Consider the following 24,121-nt stretch of genomic DNA (forward strand, 5'->3'; position numbering starts at 1 on the left):
AAACCCCTTTATTCTCTGTGCGTTCACCTTGGTTGAATGAATTAACGAATACTAGAAACTAATAGACCGTTAAAATGTTTTGGAGAGAATATGGAAACAGCATTAAAAACTGTTTTTTGTTACTTAGTCATGAATAGAATTTTATATATATATATATATATATATATATATATATATATATATATATATATATATATATATATATATATATATATATATATATATATATATATTCAAAAACAAAATAATAATAAATTTTTAATAAAAAAATAAATAAATGAAAATTTTTTATTAAAAAAAATAAATAAATAAAAAACTACTATTTATCATCTCGCGCACACGGACCTGCTTGGACAACACTGGAATACAGCACATCCAGTCAGACGGTCGCATATGGTCTAGTTGAAGGAGTTCAAATATTTTAACGGATCCACAGCTCAAATTGTATCAGAATTTTCCGCATACGGAGATAAACGTAAGCTCCCGGACTTCTCTCCATTGGAAATTAATGACTTTCGTTCTGTCGCTTGTCGTATGCCGTGGAAAGGCGGCTTAAGACTGTTACTACAGTACATTTCCATCCAGCAATGCACATTTTGGACGTGTGCATCAAAAATATGTTAATGGAAATGCCATGATGCGCATATATTTTAAAATTGGGCATATAAAACTTATGCAGATAACTGAATAGGATAAACTTTTTATTTGATAAGAAAAGATGCGCATAAATAACAATGGAAACACTTTTACTGAACAAATTCCAGTTGATTTTTCGGTGATTTTGTTATAAGAGATCATGTAATGATAAAATGTGTGTGAATGAACAAACCAACAGACTGAGCACATTGTAAAACATCTGAAATGTTATTTTGGTCATTCTAAAACGCCTTATTGTTTCAGTATTAGAGTTATTATATTATTAATGACTTCCAGAACTGTCAAGAGCGTCTGTGCTCCGTGTCTCACACCTTTGAACGCCACCACGTGTTTATTCTGCCGTGCCATCATCTTCTGAGGTGCAGGTCATTTATTAAATAAGGAAAAGATTCACGCAGCTTCTCCTACCGCAGAAAATTCTGTTTTTACTGTTAATATTTGGCGACAGTTAATCAGGAAGTGAGAATTTTGTTCTCTTTGACTCATTAGATTGGAAACACTGCTTTATTCACATGTTTTTTATACGATATTCCCATTTTGTGCATAAAGTTAATTCAGATTTTTGGATGAAAACTATCAACAATACTTTTATTGCACATTATGACAAGTTTTGCTTGCAACACAACTGAAAATATGCTAGATATAATCGTTTTTTATTTGGAATTCTAGTATTTTAAAGTGATATAAAGTTTTCTAACTGGCCAATGATATGATCTGGATTTTCTACTGTCATCTTTATGTTGCACGATCATGATTTCAGGACGAGTGGCTTTGGATAGCAGGGGAGGGGCTGCGTTTCCAAAGCTATTATGCTAATGCTTAGCATTTTGGCAGATCACCTGCTGCACCTTTAAATTTGTTCTTCTGTTATTAAATGGAGTCCTCTAATTGAGTGCCCACGTGCACAAGGTTAGAAATTTGCATAAAAATGCCAAAACCATATAAGTGTTTTCTTTAAAGTTACAGTGTTCCAAAAAAAAGAAAAAAAAAGAAAGAAAAAAGAAAATTATGGCAGTGAAACAAAAGACAAAGAACTTTAATGATAATGAGCATCAGGTTTTGCTGCCAGAGGTGGAGGCCAGAAAAAATGTGCATTTCAAAAAAGGTCATAAATCAATAATGACTTCTCTAGGAAACCTGAAGCAACTAAAGGTGCATTTCCACTGGCACATCGCAAGTGCAGCAGAGCGAGTGTTTTTCCAGTTTATTCATATGGAAGTTGAGCATAATGCACTGCATGAGCATTGATGCTAATCTTCCAGATCGATAAACTGCTACGCTTGTTAGAGCATATATATGCACATACATGTATGTTTGCTATATATATAGTTTATATTATAAACTTATATAATTTTGCAGGTTATCAGCTAGTATTTGCAATTTTTACTAATTGTTTAGAGAAATGCATTAACTGTTGTGCAGAAATGCACTGGTGTTGTGAGAAACGCACCAAAGCGACTGAGAAAAACTTTAATGACTTCTATAGTATTGAACAAGTGAAGTGTGAGTAAATAGTGATTACATTTTGTTCTTGTTGTACACTGGCTCTTTTAAGACCTGTGACTATGTGAACATTTCAATATTTCAAATTTTGGTCACAAGAAACTTGTGTAACTTTACCGTTTTTCTCAGTCGCTTTGGTGCGTTTCTCACAACACTAGTGCATTTTTGCACAACAGTTAATGCATTTCTCAAAACAATTAGTACAAACTGCAAATACTAGCTGATAACCTGCAAAAGCGCGTCACATGCTGATAATGGATAGTTCATTCCTCAAAAGCAAGTATTCATGTCAATCAAAGTGTCAGTATCATCAAAATGAAAAGTCCTGACAACATTGTTTATGAACAAGATGGTCAATTGCCTTAGTCATGTTTTCATTATGACAGTTTACTCTCTACATTTTTTTTCAATGCAAAAAAAGTCTGATTTTGGTGACACGTCCTGAAAATGCTCAAGACAGCACTATATACTGTTTGCACAGTCATTTGAAAACTACAGTAAAGTTGGATATCACTGCTTAGTTAGGTATCTGAGTACAAGACACTGAATATGTATGTTTCACATTTTTACTGCAGATGCTGTTTGCAATTCTAATTTATTCCCAGCATTGTGCAAAAGAATAAACTCACCCTTATTTACAACAAACATAAACTCCCTTTGGGTAGAGCTGTGCACAACTGTACACAATATTGCAGTACATATTGGAACTGAACCTACAACATACACAGGTTTGTAAATCATTCATCAAATTGTTCAATTTTAAAGACTTTTTTAAGAAAATAAAGATTTAAATTTGTTTTATAAACTTTGCTTGACAGATTTTGACAACTAGTTTAATATTTTTGTATGTATTGACTCATGTAATGAAATGAGGACTATTAGTTTTATATGGAATGACTATTCAGCATTCACAAGTTTTGTCTGACATGGCATAAGCGAATGATAATGTTATAAACAGCAGAGAGTTGTATGAAAGCAATTGATGCATGTGGCTAGGCAGTGGAGCAGTAGGTAGTGCTGTCGCCTCACAGCAAGAAGGTCGCTGGGTCGCTGGTTAGAACCTCGGCTCAGTTGGCATTTCTGTGTGGAGTTTGCATGTTCTCCCTGCCTTCGCGTAAGTTTCCTCCGGGTGCTCCGGTTTCCCCCACAGTCCAAAGTCATGCGATACAGGTGAATTGGGCAGGCTAAATTGTCCGTAGTGAATGTGTGTGTGGATGTTTCCCAGAGATGGGTTGCGGCTGGAAGAGCATCCGCTGCGTAAAAACTTGCTGGATAAGTTGGCAGTTCATTCTGCTGTGGCGACCCCAGATTAATAAAGGGACTAAGCCGACAAGAAAATGAATAAAGATTATGCAGGGTTGATTATTCAATATACCTAATGCACCTAAATAGTGAATATTTAAATACTATAGTTCACTTTAATTTTTAAAACATTTTATTTATCTATGCTTATAATTTATTTGTTATGTATTGTTTAAGATTTAAATCATCTGGTGAAATTGTATTCAAATTGCAATATATACCACAGAAATACAAATTCAAGAGTTCACACTTAGCTGATGTTTGATTATAAAGCTTTATAAAGCTTTATGAATTATAAAGCTTTACAATTGTCAAAGTAAAAGTGCTACTATCTACCAACATTTTACAAAATATCTTTTATGTTTAACAGAACAAACATACTTAGTATACAGGTTTCGAGGAACTGGTGCTCAAATTGAGCATCGGAATGGAAAAAAAAAGTTATTTACTGTAAGTACTGTAACTTTAAACATGGGATGTGTGTTGCTGGCAGATGGGCTAGTCAGAGTCTTTCAGAAAGATGTTTCAAGTTCAAGATAAAAAGGCAACAGTAACTGAAATAATTTGCTACAACCAAGGTGTGCAGAAGAGCATCTCTGAATGCACAACACATTCAACATCAGCAGCTGATCAGCAGAAGATCACACCACTGACACTCCTGTAAGCTAAGAGCTGCAAACTGAGACTACAATTCACACAGGCTCACCAAAACTAGACAACAGATAAGACAAGACTGGAAAAAGGTTGTCTAATCTGATGAGTCTTAACGTTTGCTGCAACACTGAGATGGTAGAGTCAAAATTTTCTGTAAACAACATGAAATCATGACTTCCCCAGCCTTGTATTCACCGTTGAGGCTGCTGGTGGTGAATGTATATGGAAGGGATTTTCTTCGCACATTTCTGGCCCCTGAATCACAACTGCGCATTGATTAAACACCACAGCCTACTTACTAATCATGTCCATCCATTTATGACCATTTACCTCAAGTCAGATATTATACTCAAATCATATCAAACTGTTTTTTTTTTAATATTGCCGTCCATGCACTATACTCAAATCTCCACAGTCAGCAGATCTCAGTTCAACAGAGCAACTTCGGGATCTTGTTGAATAAGAGATTTGCTTAATGGATGTACAGTCAACTAATATGCTGTAAATAAATATGGACCAAAATCTCTGAGGATTTTTCAAGCATCCTGTTGAATAAGTGCCATGAAGAATTAAAGCAGTCCTGAGGAAAGCAGGAGAACCAACCTGGTGCTAGCACTGTATGTTAATAAAGTGGCTGGTGATATATACTGCCTTTCCAAAATAAAAGAAAAAAGTCACCTCCTGGAAATAAGCAAATAGGTAAGAGGATAATTGCTGCATAAATGAATAGTGCATGTTTCAACAGGCAACAAGTTATTTAATCCTAATGGTCGTCGCGCACAGAAGTTTCAAGTGTTTTTTATATTTGTATCTTAATAAGATGTCATGCACAGAAACCTTGTACACTGAGTTTAATGTGCATTAATTAAACCATTGCAAACTAATTGCAAAATAATTTGGAGTCAATTAAAGTGCTGCTTTTGTCCTCCAATCCATTGCAAAGAGATATTCAAAGTTTTTTTTTTTTTTTTTCAGGAAATCTGGCGTTTTGATGCTTTGTTTGTGATACTGCAGGCACATAACACAAATTTCCATAAACAAATTAATCCTGAACAGAGACTGGCAGTACATCAAAGGTATGGACACACGCACAGTTGCCAAACAGTGGCATGGGAAAGAGGCAGCAATTGAATTCAGCATACAATACACTACAGCAGTGGTTCTCAACCATCTGCCATATTCTGACTTTATATTAAACATTTTGTTTGTCATTAAAGTACAAATCTAACACAATGCATTTTATGATGAGACAGCAGCTTCTAATAATAAAAAAAAAATATATATATATATATATATATATATATATATATATATATATATATATATATATATATATATATATATATATATATATATATATAAAACACGTCAGAAGACAAATCCTGTGATTTAAAAGGGTAAAAGTATTGGCATACATCAAACAAAGAAAGCATGTAAGCAGATTCCTGAAACGATTAAAATTAGGTTAACTGTCCAACACATTTCTAAAAAGTAGAAGGATAGTGGGCATCCATCAAGCCTTTTTTGTCACTGTACATGCAAGCAGAGCGTAAGCAGTGCATTTTTGTCAAATGCTAACAGGTTGTAGTTTTCGTACCACAGGTAGTAGCAGTGCAGCTGCGTGGAGCCTATAGAACTGAAGCAGCAGTGCTGCGATCATTTGGTGCTCTGTCTTTTTTTGCCACGCTTATTACGCTCAATTAAAATGACAATGCATTGATAATGACCAAAAACATATTGAATGACAGTAAAAAGTAGCAATTTTACCCAATAAATGCATCAATAATGTCCACTGATTTCATATAGTCAATCAAATGAACTTAAACCACAAAAAAATGAATTTGAGCCTGAACTACAAAACCAAATTTAAAACTATTTTTAGTAACAGTTTTGCTAAAGTTGCACACTAGATTGATCATGTATAAATGCAGCCTGTGCAGTAAGCAGACACAGGTGATGCACAAATGATTTGCATGTAAACATTAATGCAAAGATGCAATTAGACATCCTGTTGTGCGTTTTGAACGTTTGACACCCATCTAAAAAAACGAAGTAGTAAAACAGACAGAACAGCAAACAGCTTACAGTGATGGAGATTGGTTCAAGGATGATGGCTGCTGGACATTTTTGCTTTACATGTACGGTATGGCTGGTATTACAATGTGCGTCAAATCGATAAATTATTTTGCTTAACTCAAGCAAATTTCCCTGACATTGACGAGTTTTACTGCAATCCATATTTTATGTGTATTACAGTAGGGGAAGCCCTAAGTGAGGTATATGATGTCAGATGCTCTAGGGGGTGTAATCTGAGAAAGAGAAAATAAGATTGTGGATAAAAATAAGAGTTATACAACCTTGTTTTAGATTAATCCCTACTGTTTTAGATCTGTTTTTAGATGTTGACAAGAGACAAAAATAAAGAAGATTTATTTTTTTATCATTTTGACATTGTGTCTGATTGCACACCTGACATAGTAGGCTACCTAATATGATAAAGAAAATATATAAGAAATTAATTCTCAGAATTCCCTGAATTTCCACAACAAAATCTATAACATGCTATATATATAAATGGATGGACGGACGGACGGACGGACAGACAGACAGACAGACAGACAGACAGACAGACAGACAGACAGACAGATAGACAGATAGACAGATAGATAGATAGATAGATAGATAGATAGATAGATAGATAGATAGATAGATAGATAGATAGATAGATAGATAGATAGATAGATAGATAGATAGATCTGCCATTGTAAAAGGCTTCATAGTTGAGGAAGAAATGTGTGTCTAGTAAAATCAAATCATTAAAAAACAACTTTGATTAATAGTGAAAGTACGATCATTTTCAAATGCACAATGCAAAGGGAACTAAAGGGATTGGTGCTAAACCATTGTGTAGCCTTAAGAAATCAGTGAGGCTGAACAGAAATAAAGGCGACAATTTTCAAAAGAGCAAAAAGATTGGACTCAGGAGCAATGGAAGAAGGTCATGTGGTCCTATGAGTTCAGAGTTACCCTGTCCCAGAGTGATGGACACATCAGGGTAAGAAAAGAGGAAAATAAAGTGATGCACCCATCAAGCCTGTGGAGCAAGTGCTGTGATCTGGGGATGTTGAGTTGGTCAGGTTTAAGTTCAGTTATGTTATTTGTCAAAGGAATGAGGTCAGCTGACTATTTGAATATAGCTAATGACAGGAATATTCCGAGATGACAATCATTCCTTTCAACCCTCCTGTTTTTCCTCAGGATTCTCCCATATTTTATCATGTTTATCATCCCATTTTTTCAATATTTCTCCTATATTTTTTTCTCCCTATTACTCTTTCAACTATATTTATTTACAATTAAACTGCTCTGAATGTACAGATTTAGGAGTTTGGGGTCTTTTAAACGTGTTGTTTAAATATGTGGGTTTGAAGATGTGGCTGAGTAACATATTTTAGATTGTCAAAAATGTACACAGTGGCCTAGTAGATTTGAGAAGAAAAAAAAAACTGCAAGCAGGCATAGCCCCAGCCACGTATTTCATAATTCTCAAATATGTAGCCCTGGGCACGTATCTACAATGAGCCTGGGTTGGCAAAAACCCACTGAAATAATGCCATGGTGAATGCACGCTCTAATCAAAGCTAAAGGCAATCCAATGAAATATTAAAGTACATGATTTTTTTCAGTGTGTGTTCAGGCAGTGTATATCAGATCATTTTAAACTTTCAAGCATATCTATGTGAGCTACTGTAAATGAGGTGCATAGGCTCTCTTTCAATATACTCCAGATCCTGTGATAAAACTACTATTGAAGCCTCTTACTCCGAGAGCCATTAATCATTTGTAAAATATTCTTCTGTAAATGCTGTATTCAATAAGAGGAATAATTTATGACTTTTGCACAGCTTAAGATCCACACGGGACTATAACACTGACATGCTAAAAATGATCCTTTGGAGAGTACAGTTGATCCTTACCCACAGCCTTCAGAGAGGCGTATTTGTTGAGGTCTTTTGCCGATTGCTGTTGCTCATAGACATGGGACAGCTGGCTGAGGGCTGGATACGGGTGCGTTTGCATCATGTTGTTTATCTGGCCGGCTTCTGCAAAACAAAACCAAATATTGTTAAAGGGTTGCATCAGGATTTTGTCTTAATTTACAGCATTTTCTTAGTCAGTCCTGATAATATGTCATACTTACTGCTGCATAATGTCAGCTGATTTAACACTAATAACAAAAAAGAAACAGACCATATAGTGCCCAGCATAAACACACTTTGAGCAGTACTATTTTGATCAATTTCACGTTAGCATTATAAAAATATTGTATTTTAGTGTACATTTTTTTCAACTAATCAAACACTAACAAAATAAACTCCTAATTCGCTACATTTTAATTGTAAGATACATTTATATTATATAAATATAAACTATAAATATAAAATATATATTATATAAATTATAACCATGTGATATTCTGAAAAAAATCCACAAACGCACAAACAGCCTCCTCACCCTTCTGTATTACTCCTCCCACATAGAGTGAAGCAGATTAATAGACTTACTACAGTTTGCAAAATATTAAAAAAGAAAAAGTCAGCGTATTTCTACAGCTGATCAAATCATTATAAAACAGGTAAGTGAAATCCATGTGGAGGTCTTTCCTGCTGCAACCAGTTTGTCTAGTTAGCTCATCGTGTACGTCGGTGGACTTTACTGTCTGAGCTAGGGTATTTGCATAAAGCGATCTGATTGAGGAATCCACAATTTAGTTCGGCAACGCTTGACTTCACCCATTTAAAGTAAATGGGAAGTGCTGATGCTGATGCCAAGTGTAAATGGGGAGTTAGGCATGAGGCCACTATGCACGCCTCCCACCAGTGGCGATATAAAGTACAGGTATATCACAATGCTACTCGTGTGATATTGTTTAAATATATATATATATATATATATATATATATATATATATATATATATATATATATATATATATATATATATATATATATATATATATTTAATAAAAAAGTAACTAGTAACAATTTACTTGAGCCATCTTTTTATTAAATACTTTTACTCGATTAACTTTTAAGATTGTTACTTTGACTTTTACTTGAGTAAAAAATTATGCAATTACTTGTACTTTTGCTTGAATCTAGATTTTGCATACTCTACCTACCTCTGCTAATAAACAGCCAATGTCCTAATGATATGCAGGTAATAAGCCACTAGTTAATAGTGAGAATTGGTGCTAAAACTAAATCGTTACCAAAATAGATCTAAAATATCATTTTATATTTCCAGCGCTCATTTTTGTACCATAAAAAGTTATTTTGTTAGACTAGTGCAAGGTTTTTAGCTAATCTAATGTAAAATTTGATTTAACCAGATTTGCACAAATACGTCATTATATTCTGTAGCGTCCCATTGAATATTTGAATTCAAAAGCGAGATGACAAATCGGTCATAAAACTCATTTCCATCAGGCACTGTACATACAGTGCACGGAAGAAGAAATAGATCTGATAATGAGCTGTTTGATATGTGTGTGTGTGTATGGCATGTGTCACAACCAGGGCCGATCTGCCTCCTGTGATGTGACAGTCAACGAATAAGCGATGGTATGTATATACAAGCGGTTGCATTGATTTCCTCCCTTGACTTCCTCCGGTTCATAGAGATGAATTGTCAACAGTGAATGACGATCAAAGAGGTGTAACCTGCGTGGCAGAGCTGTCAGCGTCGAGCTCCTGTTGTGACTAATTAATCACTTAGCCCTGCAGCAGGGTTTCTGACACACGTCTGTACTAAGCGCCGCGCAGTGACTCACTCCACACCAGACATCACACACATTACCGCAAACACACTATAGACTACTGTACACTCATTAGTGCGCGGTATGCTTGTTTTCGCTTATGTTTTTGTCAAATAATAACAGATTTGACTTTTTTTTTAAGCACGTGGAAAATGCTATTTATTTGCCAGAAGTACATCACTATATTCAGTTATGTAATGTTTATAATGGGATGACTCAGGGAGTTGGATACTGAGCACTTTGAGTGAGCACTTATAATCTGAAAACAACAAAGTCTTGACTTGTGTACTCTTCTGTTTAAAGACTATTTTTAAATGAATCTTCGGTTTATCTGAGATCAGTGAATCACAAAATGTAGTAGTTTTCATAGAAATATTAAGCAACACAACAGTTTTTAGCACTGATAATAATACTTTTGTTTTTTTGTCAATACTTTATTACTTTAGTAATTTTGTCAGCAAATTAGCATGTTATATGGTTTCTGAAATGTCTTTTTAAACTTTGATAATGTTTCACATAATCAAATTATTTATATTGCATTCTTGTTACAAAGGATAAATAAGTGTTGAGTTTTTATTGAGTTTTACATTTGTGACCATTGACCCCAAAAACCAATTATAATATTTCCACTATTGTATGATTTGCCGGGATAAAACTATATTTGGCTTAGATACAACTGTGTGAAACTCTAGAATCTGAGACTTAAAAAATTAAATAAAAATAAGGAGGTCAACCTTTAAAGTCGCCAAGAAATCAAAACAAATCATATGACTTTATTAGCTCACATTGCTAGTTTTGTGGTGAACAATTCATCCGTGTCTCACATCATTAAGGAAAAACAATGTTTGCTCTCGTAATCTTTAATTGAAATCTGAAAACGACTCCTGTTTTTTTCTTTTTTTCCAGTTAAATTGTCAGATAACGTATATCTTAGGAAATGGGCGTGGCTAACATATTTAACCACGCTTTTCCAACTGTCAGTTTTGACAACAAACAAAAATGGTGAGCAGGAGTCGGTTGTAATAACTTTCCCCAAATACTTTCCCCGATCTTTCTGAATGAAACGCCTACTTTACTACAAGCATTCAGCTCACAGTAGAAAAAACAAGCCATGGCCACTGTTTTCTCATTTAATATTCCGTTTATTCCTTTAAAAAATCAACAAATGATCAAAAAAGAAAACTTTTTATCAATGTGGTTTTTGCATCAAAGGCAAGTTATTTATTTTGGTTTCTGCACCGAAAAAAAGAAAGAAAAAAAAAGAAAAAAACACACACACACACACACACACACACACAAACACACACACACACACACACACACACACACACACACACACGCACACACACACACACACACACACACGCACACACACACACACACACACACACACACACACACACACACACACACACACACACACACACAGAAAGCATATTATTTGTATGTTATATGTATGTTCTCTTTTGAAAAAATGTTACGCCAAAATATTGGTGGAATTATGTTCCAACAGATACATAATGTTTTAACAGATACATTTTTGAAAAAACATATACTTAATAAAATATATAAAAGGATAATGATTATGCTAAACTGAATTTTATTGTAATCATAGAAATGGCTTAAACATAGTGGTTTAAAGAATAATGGCTAAGTTTTAAAATATTCAATTAATGCACTCCAGACTCCGGTGCCTAGGCTGCAGCTCTGCACAAGAGTTTGACCAGAGGAGAGATAGTCGTGCTTAACTAAGCCTGGTCTCTCTCTCTTTCAAGGTTTTTTCCTTCACTTTGGTCAATTGGTGAAGTTTTGTTCCTCGCCACTGTCGACACTGACTTGCTTGGTTGGGACTTGTGGAGCTGCACATCATTGGATTTGCTCTACAGTGTTTGGACTTTCAGCAGTGAAATTTAAACCACACTGAACTGAAATAAACTGAACTTCAACACTGAAAACTAGAACTCCTACTGTATGTTAAGCTGCTTTGGCACAATCTACATTGCAAAGAGCTATAGAAACAAAGATTAATGGAATTGAATTAGTATTTTGGAGCTAAGATAACTCATCTAATGTCATAAAATGATTTGTGTGTGTGTGTGTGTGTGTATTAACTTTTACATTCAATTACATTTTAGTGGGTGTATTCTGTAAATCATGGTAAAATGTGTAATAAATAGGAGATTGTCAACCAAAATGTGCTAGGCCACATCCTAATGTAGGGAAAAAATTGCTGCTTGAAATCTTCTTGACCCATTTATATGTACATTAATTTCATTATTATATACAGTATTTTGTCAGTTCTTTGTGAAATAAGATTTAACTAAATAATGTTTAAATTAGCATTCAATTAGCAGTTTTAAAATTTAAACTCTAAGCAGAAAAGGGCAAAGGTCAGCAAGAGATTAATAAGTGTGCTGAGCGTGTCTTTCCAGTGTGCCAGTAAGAAAGTAAGTGTCGAGATGATGTGGTGAGCCATAGCTTTATGTATCTGACTCCAACAGCAAGGTCAAAAAACAAGACAGATTCCAGCAACTAACAATAAGTGCATATACACGTATCTTTAAAAGAGACATAAACACCTCTTTCTTGCAAAACATTTGTTGGTTTTTGGGCCAAACCGTTCCTGCTAAACATACATGCTGTTCATTTTGTACACCACAGATTTTGCGGCCTACTCTTTTGAAAATTTGACAGAAGTAGCAGATAAGTGGGAGTGATCCCATGCTTGGTTCTATTCAATTTCCTGGGTATCTTAGTGTTTGTTTTGTTTTGTGTAAGAAGCTGACTCATCTCCACTGGGAGAACTTCCTCCCAAGTGTTTGCTTGCAAATTGCCTTTACACCATCTTCTCCTTGTGCTATCGCTCTTGTCATGGCAACACAAGCACCCGTGCTCTGTTCACAACGCATGCAGCCAGACTCTTGTATGGTTTCCACCACCCACATGCTAAGCGAGCGCAGTGTTTGCAAAGGATGGACTTTCGTTGTTTGTTCTGGTGTTGTCAAATACCCCCATCTCTGCTAGCCTGAATGAGGAAACATTAACACACGCATTCATTAGCAATTGTTATCTGCCACTGTGGAAAGAGATGGTTTTGCTGGGATCAAATCCAAGTTTGTAATTAGCGGACTGCAGTGTGATCTGCTCTGATGGACCGGATTTAAAAACAGCCATGTAAAACGGCCCCTCGCAGCCCACGGTGGATAATCCCTGTCACATGGATCTGATTCAGACCTGCAGGGGCGATTCTGGGATTTCAGTTTATAGGATCTCAGTCATTGATATTATGAGCATGAGCTGATGTGGCTCGGAGGAAGATTTACGGGTGTATGTCTGAGAGGTTATGAGTTTAAATTTTGCTTAGCTGTTAATGCTAATCAGTCAGTAATTTGCAGAGGAAAGAATGGGTTTTAATGTAACCTTTCGTAACAATAGGTTACATACACATGTGTGACCTGTTTAACTCCTTCTTAATCCAAATACAGTGCGTGACCGTAGACCTCAAAACCAGTCATAAGTAACCATTTTTGGAAATTGAGATTTATACATGACCTAAAAGTTAATAATATATAATAATATATAATATATATATATATATATAATATATAATAATGTATAATAAATACATTTTTCTTTAACGCAAATTAAAAAAAAAATTTAAATCTGAAATCTGAGAATAGCTAGCAAACCGCTGAAATAATTCCTTCCCTAAACCCAACCCAATGATTACAATAGCTGATGTGAACATAGGCCCTTTATACATTTCTGGAGATTGTGTAGTATGTAGCGAAAGTCACGTACGGCTACATTTCATCTTTAAAATCAGAGATATGGGGCGATATGATGCCGTTTCTGTTCTCGCTTACCGACTAACCGCTTACCTCCATATGGACGGCTTTTCTGTTGTAACCAGTTTGTCCAGTAGCTTGACATGTATGTCAGTGGACTTGAGACGCAGAGTGAAGATGACCGGGACTACAGGGCTCGAGAAAGGTTCCAGAAAGCAAGTAAAACAAAAGCCAAAAAATAAAATAAACAAGAAAACAATTGGTGACAGTTTGGTCAAATTTGAAAATATAAACATCAGGCTGCCGTTAGGGCTTTTCTTTTTCTGGATTGCTTTTGAAAACACTGCGGTTGGATTTATGGAAGGGGGTGGGCAGGTCAATTGGTGCTTTTTAAAACACTTTTGAGTGGGTTTAGGGAAGGGGGAGGGTCAGGGTGAGTGTGAGGCCATTGGTTGGTCAGTCAGTCAGTCAGTCATGCAGTCAGTTGACAGTAGCCTCTGGCGGATTTACATGCAAACAGCAGGCACGAATGGCACTTGCAAGAGAAATTTGAGATCTCAAAAAAGTGTACACAGTGGCATCTGGCGGAATCGCAAAACAGAACACAAAAAATGTGTTCTTGGGACTTATTTTGCTCTCTCCAGAAATGTATAGACCTTTTTCTTGGCTGCTGCATGAAGGGCATCATAGCGACCAGCGTTTTCCAGTAGAATGCTTAAAACTTCCGTTTATATAGTTTACAAGTAGTAATTTACGCTCCGAAAATGGGTTTCAATAGCCTTTTGAGTGGATTACGGAGTGTTTTTGTGACACAACTTTGAAAGGTGTGTGTTAAAGCCATCATAATCTGTCAACTGTGGTTCAAGCGCAAGAGAAACAAAGATCTCCTAGTTCACATGTCTGCCGTTAGTAATACAGTGTGTGTGTATGTTTACAGGCTGTCAGCTGTTAGCTCAGCGGCTCTTCAATACACACACGTGCGCGCAAGCAATATCACTGCATTATAGAGCACACTAGATTACTGGCATTAAACTTAACTTATATAAGTCATGCAATTTGCAAAACTGACCAATAAAAGTCTGTTACCAATACTCTGCTGGGTGATTTGCATGTTGATTCTAATAGAAAGTCGTTTATGTTTCATTTAGTGTGTTGTGTAGTATTTTCCACAGTTTGTGTTATTCTGTCATTTCATTAGTTACTTTATTTTCACTGTCACAGTTTTTAAATCAGTGTGTTAATGGAACAGTACACTAGGCTACGTGTGTGTGTCAAACATTTGATACAAATACAAATGTATGGCTAAAGCTTAGAACTTTACAATTGAGACCGTGTTGTGAAAATGACAATGAGTTTACTAATGCTCAAATAGCCTCAAATGACAGTGACCACATCTAAAGCCAATGTACATAGAGTCCATAGCGCCCATAGAAGTGACCTAGGCAGAATAGTGTTGATGTGTTAATGTTAGTTGGTTAATATCGACTGCTCAGAGCTGCTCTGAGAGAGTTAGCTCAGTTCACGTTAAATGTTACAAAAAAAACAGTCCTATTGATCTTATTCTGCAATGCGGTAGTGCACCTTTTTTTGCGTTAGCTTCAGAACTTCCAATTCAATGGAAGACCACAGAAAACGGTCAAACCACTTGTTCTACAAACAAGTGTGTTCATGACTATACACACAAAGTAGAATAACACAATAATAAACCAGTTTGCAACATCAAGCAGCATAACAAGTTGTTTTTAAAGTCTTGAAATCAATGGAGGTGAATGAAACCAGAAGTCTCTTGTCAAAAAATATTCCAATGGCTGCGCCTGTTTGTACATGAAGAATAAGGTCAGAGAGAAGTGATAGAGAAGCTAGTGTGTGTCTATGAAAGCTGTTTGCTTCTATCAAATTTGAAGCAACTGCTTGATGTAGTAATGTTGGTTGGTTAATATGGACCCAAACCTTGTTGAAACAGTGCCATAATGAATTAGGCAAAAACGGACCACTATTTACAAGGTGTAACTAATAAATGTTTAAAACATCACAACCGTCTGAGGTTGTGTACACTGGATATGACAAAGTGATCATTGTAAATCATTTGTTTATTGTGTGAGTACACTACATTATAAGAATTAGCCATCAGTTTACTGTTAAAGGTTTGTTTGAATGATCTATCACATCCAGTATAGCCAAAATCACAGTTTATAATACACTTTACAGTCTTCACTTTTGTTGTGTGGTGCCAACCTGCTGTACACATGATGTAAAGTACAAAATAAACTTTGATATTTATGTGTACACTACACTAGAATGTATGTGAACAGTATATTTCGAGAAAACTAATTACATGGCAGCATCTGAAGGGTTTTTCTGAAGACCATGGGTTGTTTGTAAATGTATGAACTCAGCTAGTAGATCTGTAGTAAGTAATTGTAGCATTGTATAATATGTGTTATAGTTTATTCAATGCAGAACTAAATTTAAAAAAATGTAATCCCTATTATTTTCCTAATATTAACAATTCACAATTACAGATGCTTGACGAATAAAGCATATTTGGCATGCTGTCCAGGGACAGGGCTCTGAGCTCGGAAATGACACCCCAATTAGTGCTATTTCCTTTGTCGGGAAAGTGAGAGACTTTGGGGTCTGAGTGAAGTGTGTAGCCCGACTCCAGAACAGGTCCACCTAGGTAGATAGTGTCTAAGAGGTGAGGTGTTGGGGAGTTGGAAGGATGCTAAAGTTGTGAGATAATGAAGGTACCACGGGGGTTTGGTCTTACGCTGATTGTAAAATAGCATGATTGTCAATGAATGATGTATTAGAATCTGCTTCTCCAGAAATTTGTTTATGAAACTTCAAATCCGCTTTTTATCAGTGAAAATTCATCAGGTTATTATAACTGATGCTCTCACGGCTTATAATTGAGCTACGTTTTCTACCTGATTTAATAAATGTATTAAAACAGCAAAAGTCAAGCACTTCTTGATATTAAAGAACAAATAAACAGTGGGAATTGGAAGCCTATTGATATTCTATGAAAATAACAAACCAATAAGTATGCTTACAAAACAACAACAAAACCACTTTCCAATGATGGTTTGTTAGGATAGGGCAATATTTGGAACAGATACAACTAATTGAAAATGTGTAATCTCATTGTTCAAATAAATCAAAACACTATGAACATCGCCTTTGAAGTCGTTCAAATTAAGTTCTTAGCAATCCACATTACTAACCAAATATTTCAGAGGTCGACACAGAGGAATGAACCGCCAACTATTCCAGCATATGTTTTACGCCGCAGATGCCCTGCCAGCCACAAGCGAGTATTGTGAAACACTCATACACACATACACTACAGCCAATTTAGTTTATTCAATTCACCTATAGCTCATGTCTTTGCACTGTGGGGGACAGAAGAGCACCCAGACGAAAACCACGCAAACACAGGGAGAACATGCAAACTCAACACAGAAAAGTCAACTGGCCCTCAACTGGATCTCAAAACTCGGGGCTTCTGGTAGTATTTAGAATAGCAAAGTCGAGTAAAGGAGGTCAAGCCTTCTCATTTATGGTTCCTAATCTCTGGAATGGCCTTCCTGATGATGTCTAAGGCTCAGACACACTCTTGCAGTTCAAAACTAGATTAAAGACTGGTATGGGTCACGCATAACAGTATGATGCATGAATATGCTCCACGCAAGTGAGCTGGCTTGACAACCACCTGTAGGACACACTCCTCCTTAACACACCATTGTGTTAGAAAACTTTCATATGCTTTACATGTTTGTCTGTTTATATAACTGCTATTTTTGTTTATAACACTCCATTTTTTCATCTCGTATAAATAAACTATGAACAGCAGCTACATTCATTATTTTCTTTAATCTTCATCTCTTATTAACTCTTTTGCAGATTTTGACCACAATTATATCCTGTGTAAGCAATGGGGACACATTTGAATACATTTATTGGTAACACTTTACTTCAAGGGGTGTTAAAAAGACACCATTTGTTAATTGATAAGCAACAATTGTAATCATGACATGACATCGTGAGGTTTGAGATGTCTTTACGACAACTTGACATAACCAAATATATTATCCTGTTTTTGTCGTGGTCATGACAATTTGACACTATCACGACAACGTAACTTGTCATGAATCTGTTATAGACAAGACTGTCACAAGGCCATTATATTTATAATATAAGTCTTATTAATACTTCTCTTGACCTCAACTACAGTGGTACAAATTGAATTTGTTATTGAAATCTTATGAAATGTCATTAAATAGTAAGAACAGTGCTTTAAAATAGTTTGACAGCGTATTGATACTTTTAAAGAGCTTTTTTTTATTAACAAACTCAGTAAAAATGTGATTATTGTATTTATCTCAATACAGTTGTCGGAAGCACACATAAAGGTGTAATGTCAGTCTCATAAACACACTCTTCAAGTAAAGTGTTACTTATTTATTTTACTGACTTAATTAACTCATCCAGTACTTTAGGTGCCATTAGCAATGCTCATTCAACAGGCAGAAGTACAATAGAAGTATAAGCTGCTCTAAGAGAGCTTGCTAAGTTCAAGTTAAATGTGACAAAAAGATGCAGTCTTATAAACTTTACTTTACAATGTGGAAGTGCACTCACTTTTGCAATTGTTTTAAAACTTCCAAATCAGCTGCCTATGGAAGAAATTAAGAATAATAATCCACAGAAAACAGTCAAACTACTTGCTCTACAAACAAGTGTGTTCATGACACATACAAAGTAGAATGACATAATAATAAAATATCAGTTTGGAACATCAAGCAGCATAACGAGCTGTTTTAACGTCTAGAAATCAATGGAAGTGTGTGAGACCAGAAATCTCTTGTCAAAAAAGATTCCAATAGCTGTGCCCGCTCGTACGTGAAGAATAAGGTCAATGAAACTGCTGCAGAGAAGCGATAGAGAAGCCTTGTGCGTCTATAAAGCTGTTTGCTTCTATCAGGATCCACTTTTGTGCTTTAAATGGTCTGGTCTGCAGTATGGCCGAGTGTTTACTCCTTTAAAAATGAGGTCAAAGTGCACTTGATAATAATGGTTTGTTTTTAGTGTTCAACATTTTGATTTCTCTAGGCTACTGCTTCTTTTGTAAAACTACAACTTTTCTATGTTTTTGAATGAAGACTCGGACACACTTTATTTTCATGCACAATTCGTGCTACTCAAAATAAATTAACAAACCATTAACGAAGACTTTTTGCTTAATAAACTACTAATTAACTGCTTTATAATAGTAAGTAGTTAATAGTTAGTTTGTAGTTGGTTTTAGGTATGATTAGGGCGGTAAAATAATAATTTATAAGTAATGTTAATATTAATACTGTTAGTAATTAATAGTTGGTAATTATTAAATAGTTTGTAGTTGGGTTTAGGTATGATTAGAGATGTAAAATAATACTTTATGAGTAATATTAATGTTATTAAAGAAAATACATTCTATATTTAAAATTATTACTTTGCAAGTTCTAATAAGCAGCTAATATCTTATTATTAAGGAGGTAATAAGGCAGTAGTAAATGGTTTGAATTGTTACTTAAACTACAGCGTTACGAAGACTCTAAAGCTCAACAAGGCTGTTTTTATTTAGATCTTATTATTATCAAGGTTGAAAACATTAATGTCTATCTGTATTTTTTTGTGGAAATTGATGCATACGCTCACTGGCCACTTTATTAGGTACACCTTACTGGTACTGGTTTGAGCCCCTTTTTGCCTTTAGAACTGCCTTAATCCTTTGTGGCATAGATTCACCAAGGCACTGGAAATATTCTTCAGAGATTTTGGTCCATATTGACATGATAGCATCACACATTTGTCAGCTGCACATCCATGATGCTAATCTCCTCTACTACCACATCTCGAAGGTGCTCTATTGGATTAAGTCTGCTGACAGTGGAGGCCATTTGAGAAACTATTCTGAGATTATTTGCGCTTTATGACATGGCACATTATCCTGCTGGAAGTAGCTATCAGAAGATGGGTACACTGTGATCATAAAGGGATGGACCAGAGCATCCTGTCTGGCACCAACAAACATGCCATGTTCAAAGTCCCTTAAATCACCTTTCTTCCCCAAACGGATGCTTGGTTCAAACTACAGTAGATCTTCTTGACGCTGTCTAAATGCTTAATTGCATTGAGTTGCTGCCATGTGATTGTCTGGTTTAAAATTTGCGTTAATGAGCAGTTGGACAGGTGTACCTAATAAAATGGCCGGAGAGTGTATTAGGTAATACTTTACAATATTAGACAATGTTAGATAATGTTTTTACTATCATGAACAAAAATACATCGATTAAAGTATTTACTCATCTTTGTTAACATTAGTAAATGGAAATAAAGTACTGTTCAATGTTAACTCACAGTGCATTAACTAATGTTAACAAAGATGATTTAGTATTTGTATAATGCATTAGTAAATAAATGCTGTAGTGATGCTAAATGCTAAAGTGTTGTTTATTATTAGTTAATGTTAGGAAATACATTGGCTAACATTATTGTGAAGTGTGACCATTTAACACCAGTATTCCTATATGATATTTCTAGAAAAATATTTGAACCTTTTATGATATTCTATACATATTGTCACTTTTGATGAGTTTAATACCTCCAAGCTAATTAAAGGAAATATTTTCGTATAAATCACACTTGGTGAATGGTTTTCCACATATAAATAAGCAAAACTAAAATTTTTTGCAACAAATCCTCATATTAATTTCATTTTTGAAGAATCATACTGTCAGAAAGCAAAGAACGCCATTTATTAAAGAAATTAATAGAATTGACCCTAACCCTTTAGTTTAGGTCACAATTCACGCTGTTAACTACTGGCTTGTTACCTCTCTATTATTAAGTGATAAACTGTTCATTAGTAGTTATAAAGTTTAATCTTATTCTGCTTTCCTAATCCTACCCAAAACCTAAACCCGACTTCTACCTTACAAACTATTATTAAGCAGCCGTTAGTAATTTATTAGTGTTAGTTAATTGTTTGTTAATACCGTTATTTGTGACCTAAACTAAAGTGTTACCAACATACTTTTTAAATAATATCTACACTACTCCACATAATCAGAAATAACTGCTACTCCTGATTAACATGATCAAATGGATGAGTTAAAAAGGCCAAAACAGATCCGATTAAGACAGCATGATGTACTGTATAGCATTAACCATGTTAAATAGCCATGAATGTGCTAGAGAGGCTGGACTGCTTGGTGTTATAAACACTGATGTCCTCATTATTCAGCCCATATGTTTATTTGTTTACTGGCGCTCATTAGACATGCAGAAATGTCTCTCATGAGAAGCGCCACTGAAATCCACACAGAGTCATTACCAACAACCTACAAATGTCAGCGGATTGTTGCATTTCAAACTGACTGAAAGTCACACAAAAGATGAAGCATGATATATTTCAGATCCATCCAGCTGATATGAGAAAGGGTGTGAATTAAAAATGAGAAGCAAGCAGGCACTCAAAATGAGAGGAGAAGATGGAAATCTGAGCGTTAAAATAACACAAATGATTCCACATTATATATTTTTGTAGTTTAGATTTTTAGAATCCGACCACATGAAATAAAAAATAGCCATTTATGTCATATGTATAGAGTTAAACTTTAGGATTGTTAATATTATTCATCATAAACAAACAAGGTAACATAGTGGCTCAGTGATTAGCACTATCACCTCACTGCAAGAAGGTCGCTGGTTTGAGTCCTGGCTGGGTCAGTTGGAATTTCTGTGAGGAGTGCATGTTCTCCCCATGTTCGCGTGAATTTTCTCTGGGTACTTTGGTTTTCCCCACAGTCCAAAGTCATGCGCTGCAGGTGAATTGAATAAACTAAGTTGTCCGTAGTGTATGTGTGAGAATGAGAGTGTATGGGTGTTTCCCAGTGATGGATTGCCGCTGGAAGGGCATCCGCTGGAAACATATGCTGGATAAGTTGGCGGTTCATTCTGCTGTGTTGACCTCATTATAAAAAGGGAAAATGAATGAATGAAAGAATAAAATACTCTTTTAAAATGTAAAGTAATTTCTATTTTGGAGCTGTGATCCTTAAAGAATCCTTAAGGAGAATTTTTTCATTGAATAATTTTTGTTCAGAAAATGTCACTTGACATCTAAACTATTAAATGACATTTTTTCTGGGTATCTTTTCTAAACAATGTTGAAAATATGCTATTTTTCTTTTGCTCAGATCTACTATATAGAGCAATCACATTTAAAGCTGTAATACACTTACAATTATTGTTTAGATGCTTGAAATCCGCTTTTCATCAGTGAAAATTCATCAGGTTATTATCACCGATGCTCTCATGGCTTATAATTGAGCTTCGTTTTTACCTGATTTAATGAATGTATTCATACAGCAAAAGTTAAGCACTTCTTGACATTAAAGCAAAAATAAACAGTGGGAATTGGAAGCCTATTCTTATTCGATGAAAATAACAAACAAATAAATATGTCTACAAAACAACAACAAGACCACTTTCCAATGATGGTTTGTTGGGATAGGACAATATTTGGAACAGATACAACTAATTGAAAATGTGTAATCTCATTGTTCAAATAAATCAAAACACTATGAACATCGCCTTTGAAGTCGTTCAAATTAAGTTCTTATCAATCCACATTACTAACCAAATATTTCAGAGGTCGACACAGAGGAATGAACCGCCAACTATTCCAGCATATGTTTTACGCCGCAGATGCCCTGCCAGCCACAAGCGAGTATTGTGAAACACTCATACACATTCATTCACACATACACACATACACTACAGCCAATTTATTTTATTCAATTCACTTATTGCTCATATCTTTGCACTGTGGGGGACACAAGAACACCTGGACTGAAACCACGCAAACACAGGGAGAACATACAAACTCCACACAGAAATGCCAACTGGCCCTTAACTGGATCTCAAAACTCTGGGCTTCTGGTAGTATCTAGAATAGCAAAGTAGAGTAAAGGAGGTCATGCCGTCTCATTTATGGTTCCTAATCTCTGGAATGGCCTTCCTGATGATGTCTGAGGCTCAGACACATTCTTGCAGTTCAAAACTAGATTAAAGACTGGTATGGGTCACGCATAACGCTACGATGCATGAATATGTTTCACGCAAGTGAGCTGGCTTGACAACCACCTGTAGGACACACTCCACCTTAACACACCATTGTGTTAGAAAACTTTCATATGCTTTACATGTTTGTCTGTTTATATAACTGTTATGTTCGTTTATAACCCTCCATATTTTCATCTCGCTTAAATATACTATGAACAGCAGCTACGCTAATTATTTTCTTTATTCTCTATTTCCACCTGGGGATACAATTCCGGGGCCAGTAGAGACTACAGTATGCATTGCCATTTATGTGATCTAAGGGTGCTTTCACACCTACACTTTTGTTTCGGAACGTGTCTCGATTGCCCAGTTAGCGCGGTTCGTTTTGCATATGTGAACAGGGCAATCGCGCTCTGTTCCGCGCCAAAGTAATCGCTCCGAGATCGCTTGAATGAGGTGGTCTTGGCTCGAATGAAACGAACCCTGGAGCGGTTTGATTACATTGAGAAAGCGATCCGATCCGAGCGCGGTTATGTCACAGTGTTTTATGGATATGTATTAGGCATACGGCTATATGAACAGAGAATTATGAGTAGGGCTGGAAGTTTCGCGAGTCTCCGGATGCCCGCAAACGAGTGATGATCTCCCGGTAATCTCGCGTCTCCCTCCTGGTCCTCAAATATGCTACGTCGTGCACCCTTCTCACCCCTCCCCACCGCATCTCTCCTCAGACACATCGCGCGCGCGCAACCTGACAATCACCACCAAACCACCACCTCTCCTGACAGCTTAGCGGGACGCTGCAAAATAAACCCTGACACTCTGACCAATGTGAGGAGAGTTTACTCGCACGTGACTTGTTTTAGCTCTTTTGGTCCGATTAGAAACTTTGCCATGTGAAAGCGAACCGCTCCAAGGGCAAAGAGCAACAATGAAACAGTTGTAATCTCTGTTTCGGAAAAACTGAATCAATACACAGGTGTAAAAGCACCTTAGGATCTGTGAAGAGATGATGTCTAGGTGTCCATAATCATGGACCAGGCCATATCCTGAGCTGATGCTGTGGTGGTCACAGAGGAATGGACGTCCAGCTTCTCCAGCCTCGCCTAGACTGCAGCTCCACACAGGAAGTTTGGCCAGAAGATTAATGGTCGTGCCCAACAGAGCTAGTTTGTCTCGCATTTTTTCCTTTCAACTCAACAATTGGTTTTTTTTTTGCTTTGAACGGGACTTGTGGAGCTGCACTTCAGTGGATTTGCTCTACAGTGTTTGAACTCTCAGCAGT

The 24,121-nt window shown here is 35.9% G+C and overlaps 1 protein-coding gene across 1 annotated transcript in view; it reads right to left on the reverse strand.

The window, feature by feature from the left end:
* shisa9a (shisa family member 9a) overlaps window positions 1–24,121 on the reverse strand; it is a 67,267-nt gene that overhangs the window by 6,066 nt on the left and 37,080 nt on the right. The window contains 1 exon segment of the mRNA NM_001013509.1: window positions 8,094–8,219. Within this exon segment, the coding sequence (NP_001013527.1) occupies window positions 8,094–8,219 (126 nt within the window).

This window comes from Danio rerio, chromosome 12 (assembly GCF_052040795.2).
Source record: "Danio rerio strain M-AB ecotype USA chromosome 12, GRCz13ab, whole genome shotgun sequence".
Taxonomy (NCBI): domain Eukaryota; kingdom Metazoa; phylum Chordata; class Actinopteri; order Cypriniformes; family Danionidae; genus Danio; species Danio rerio.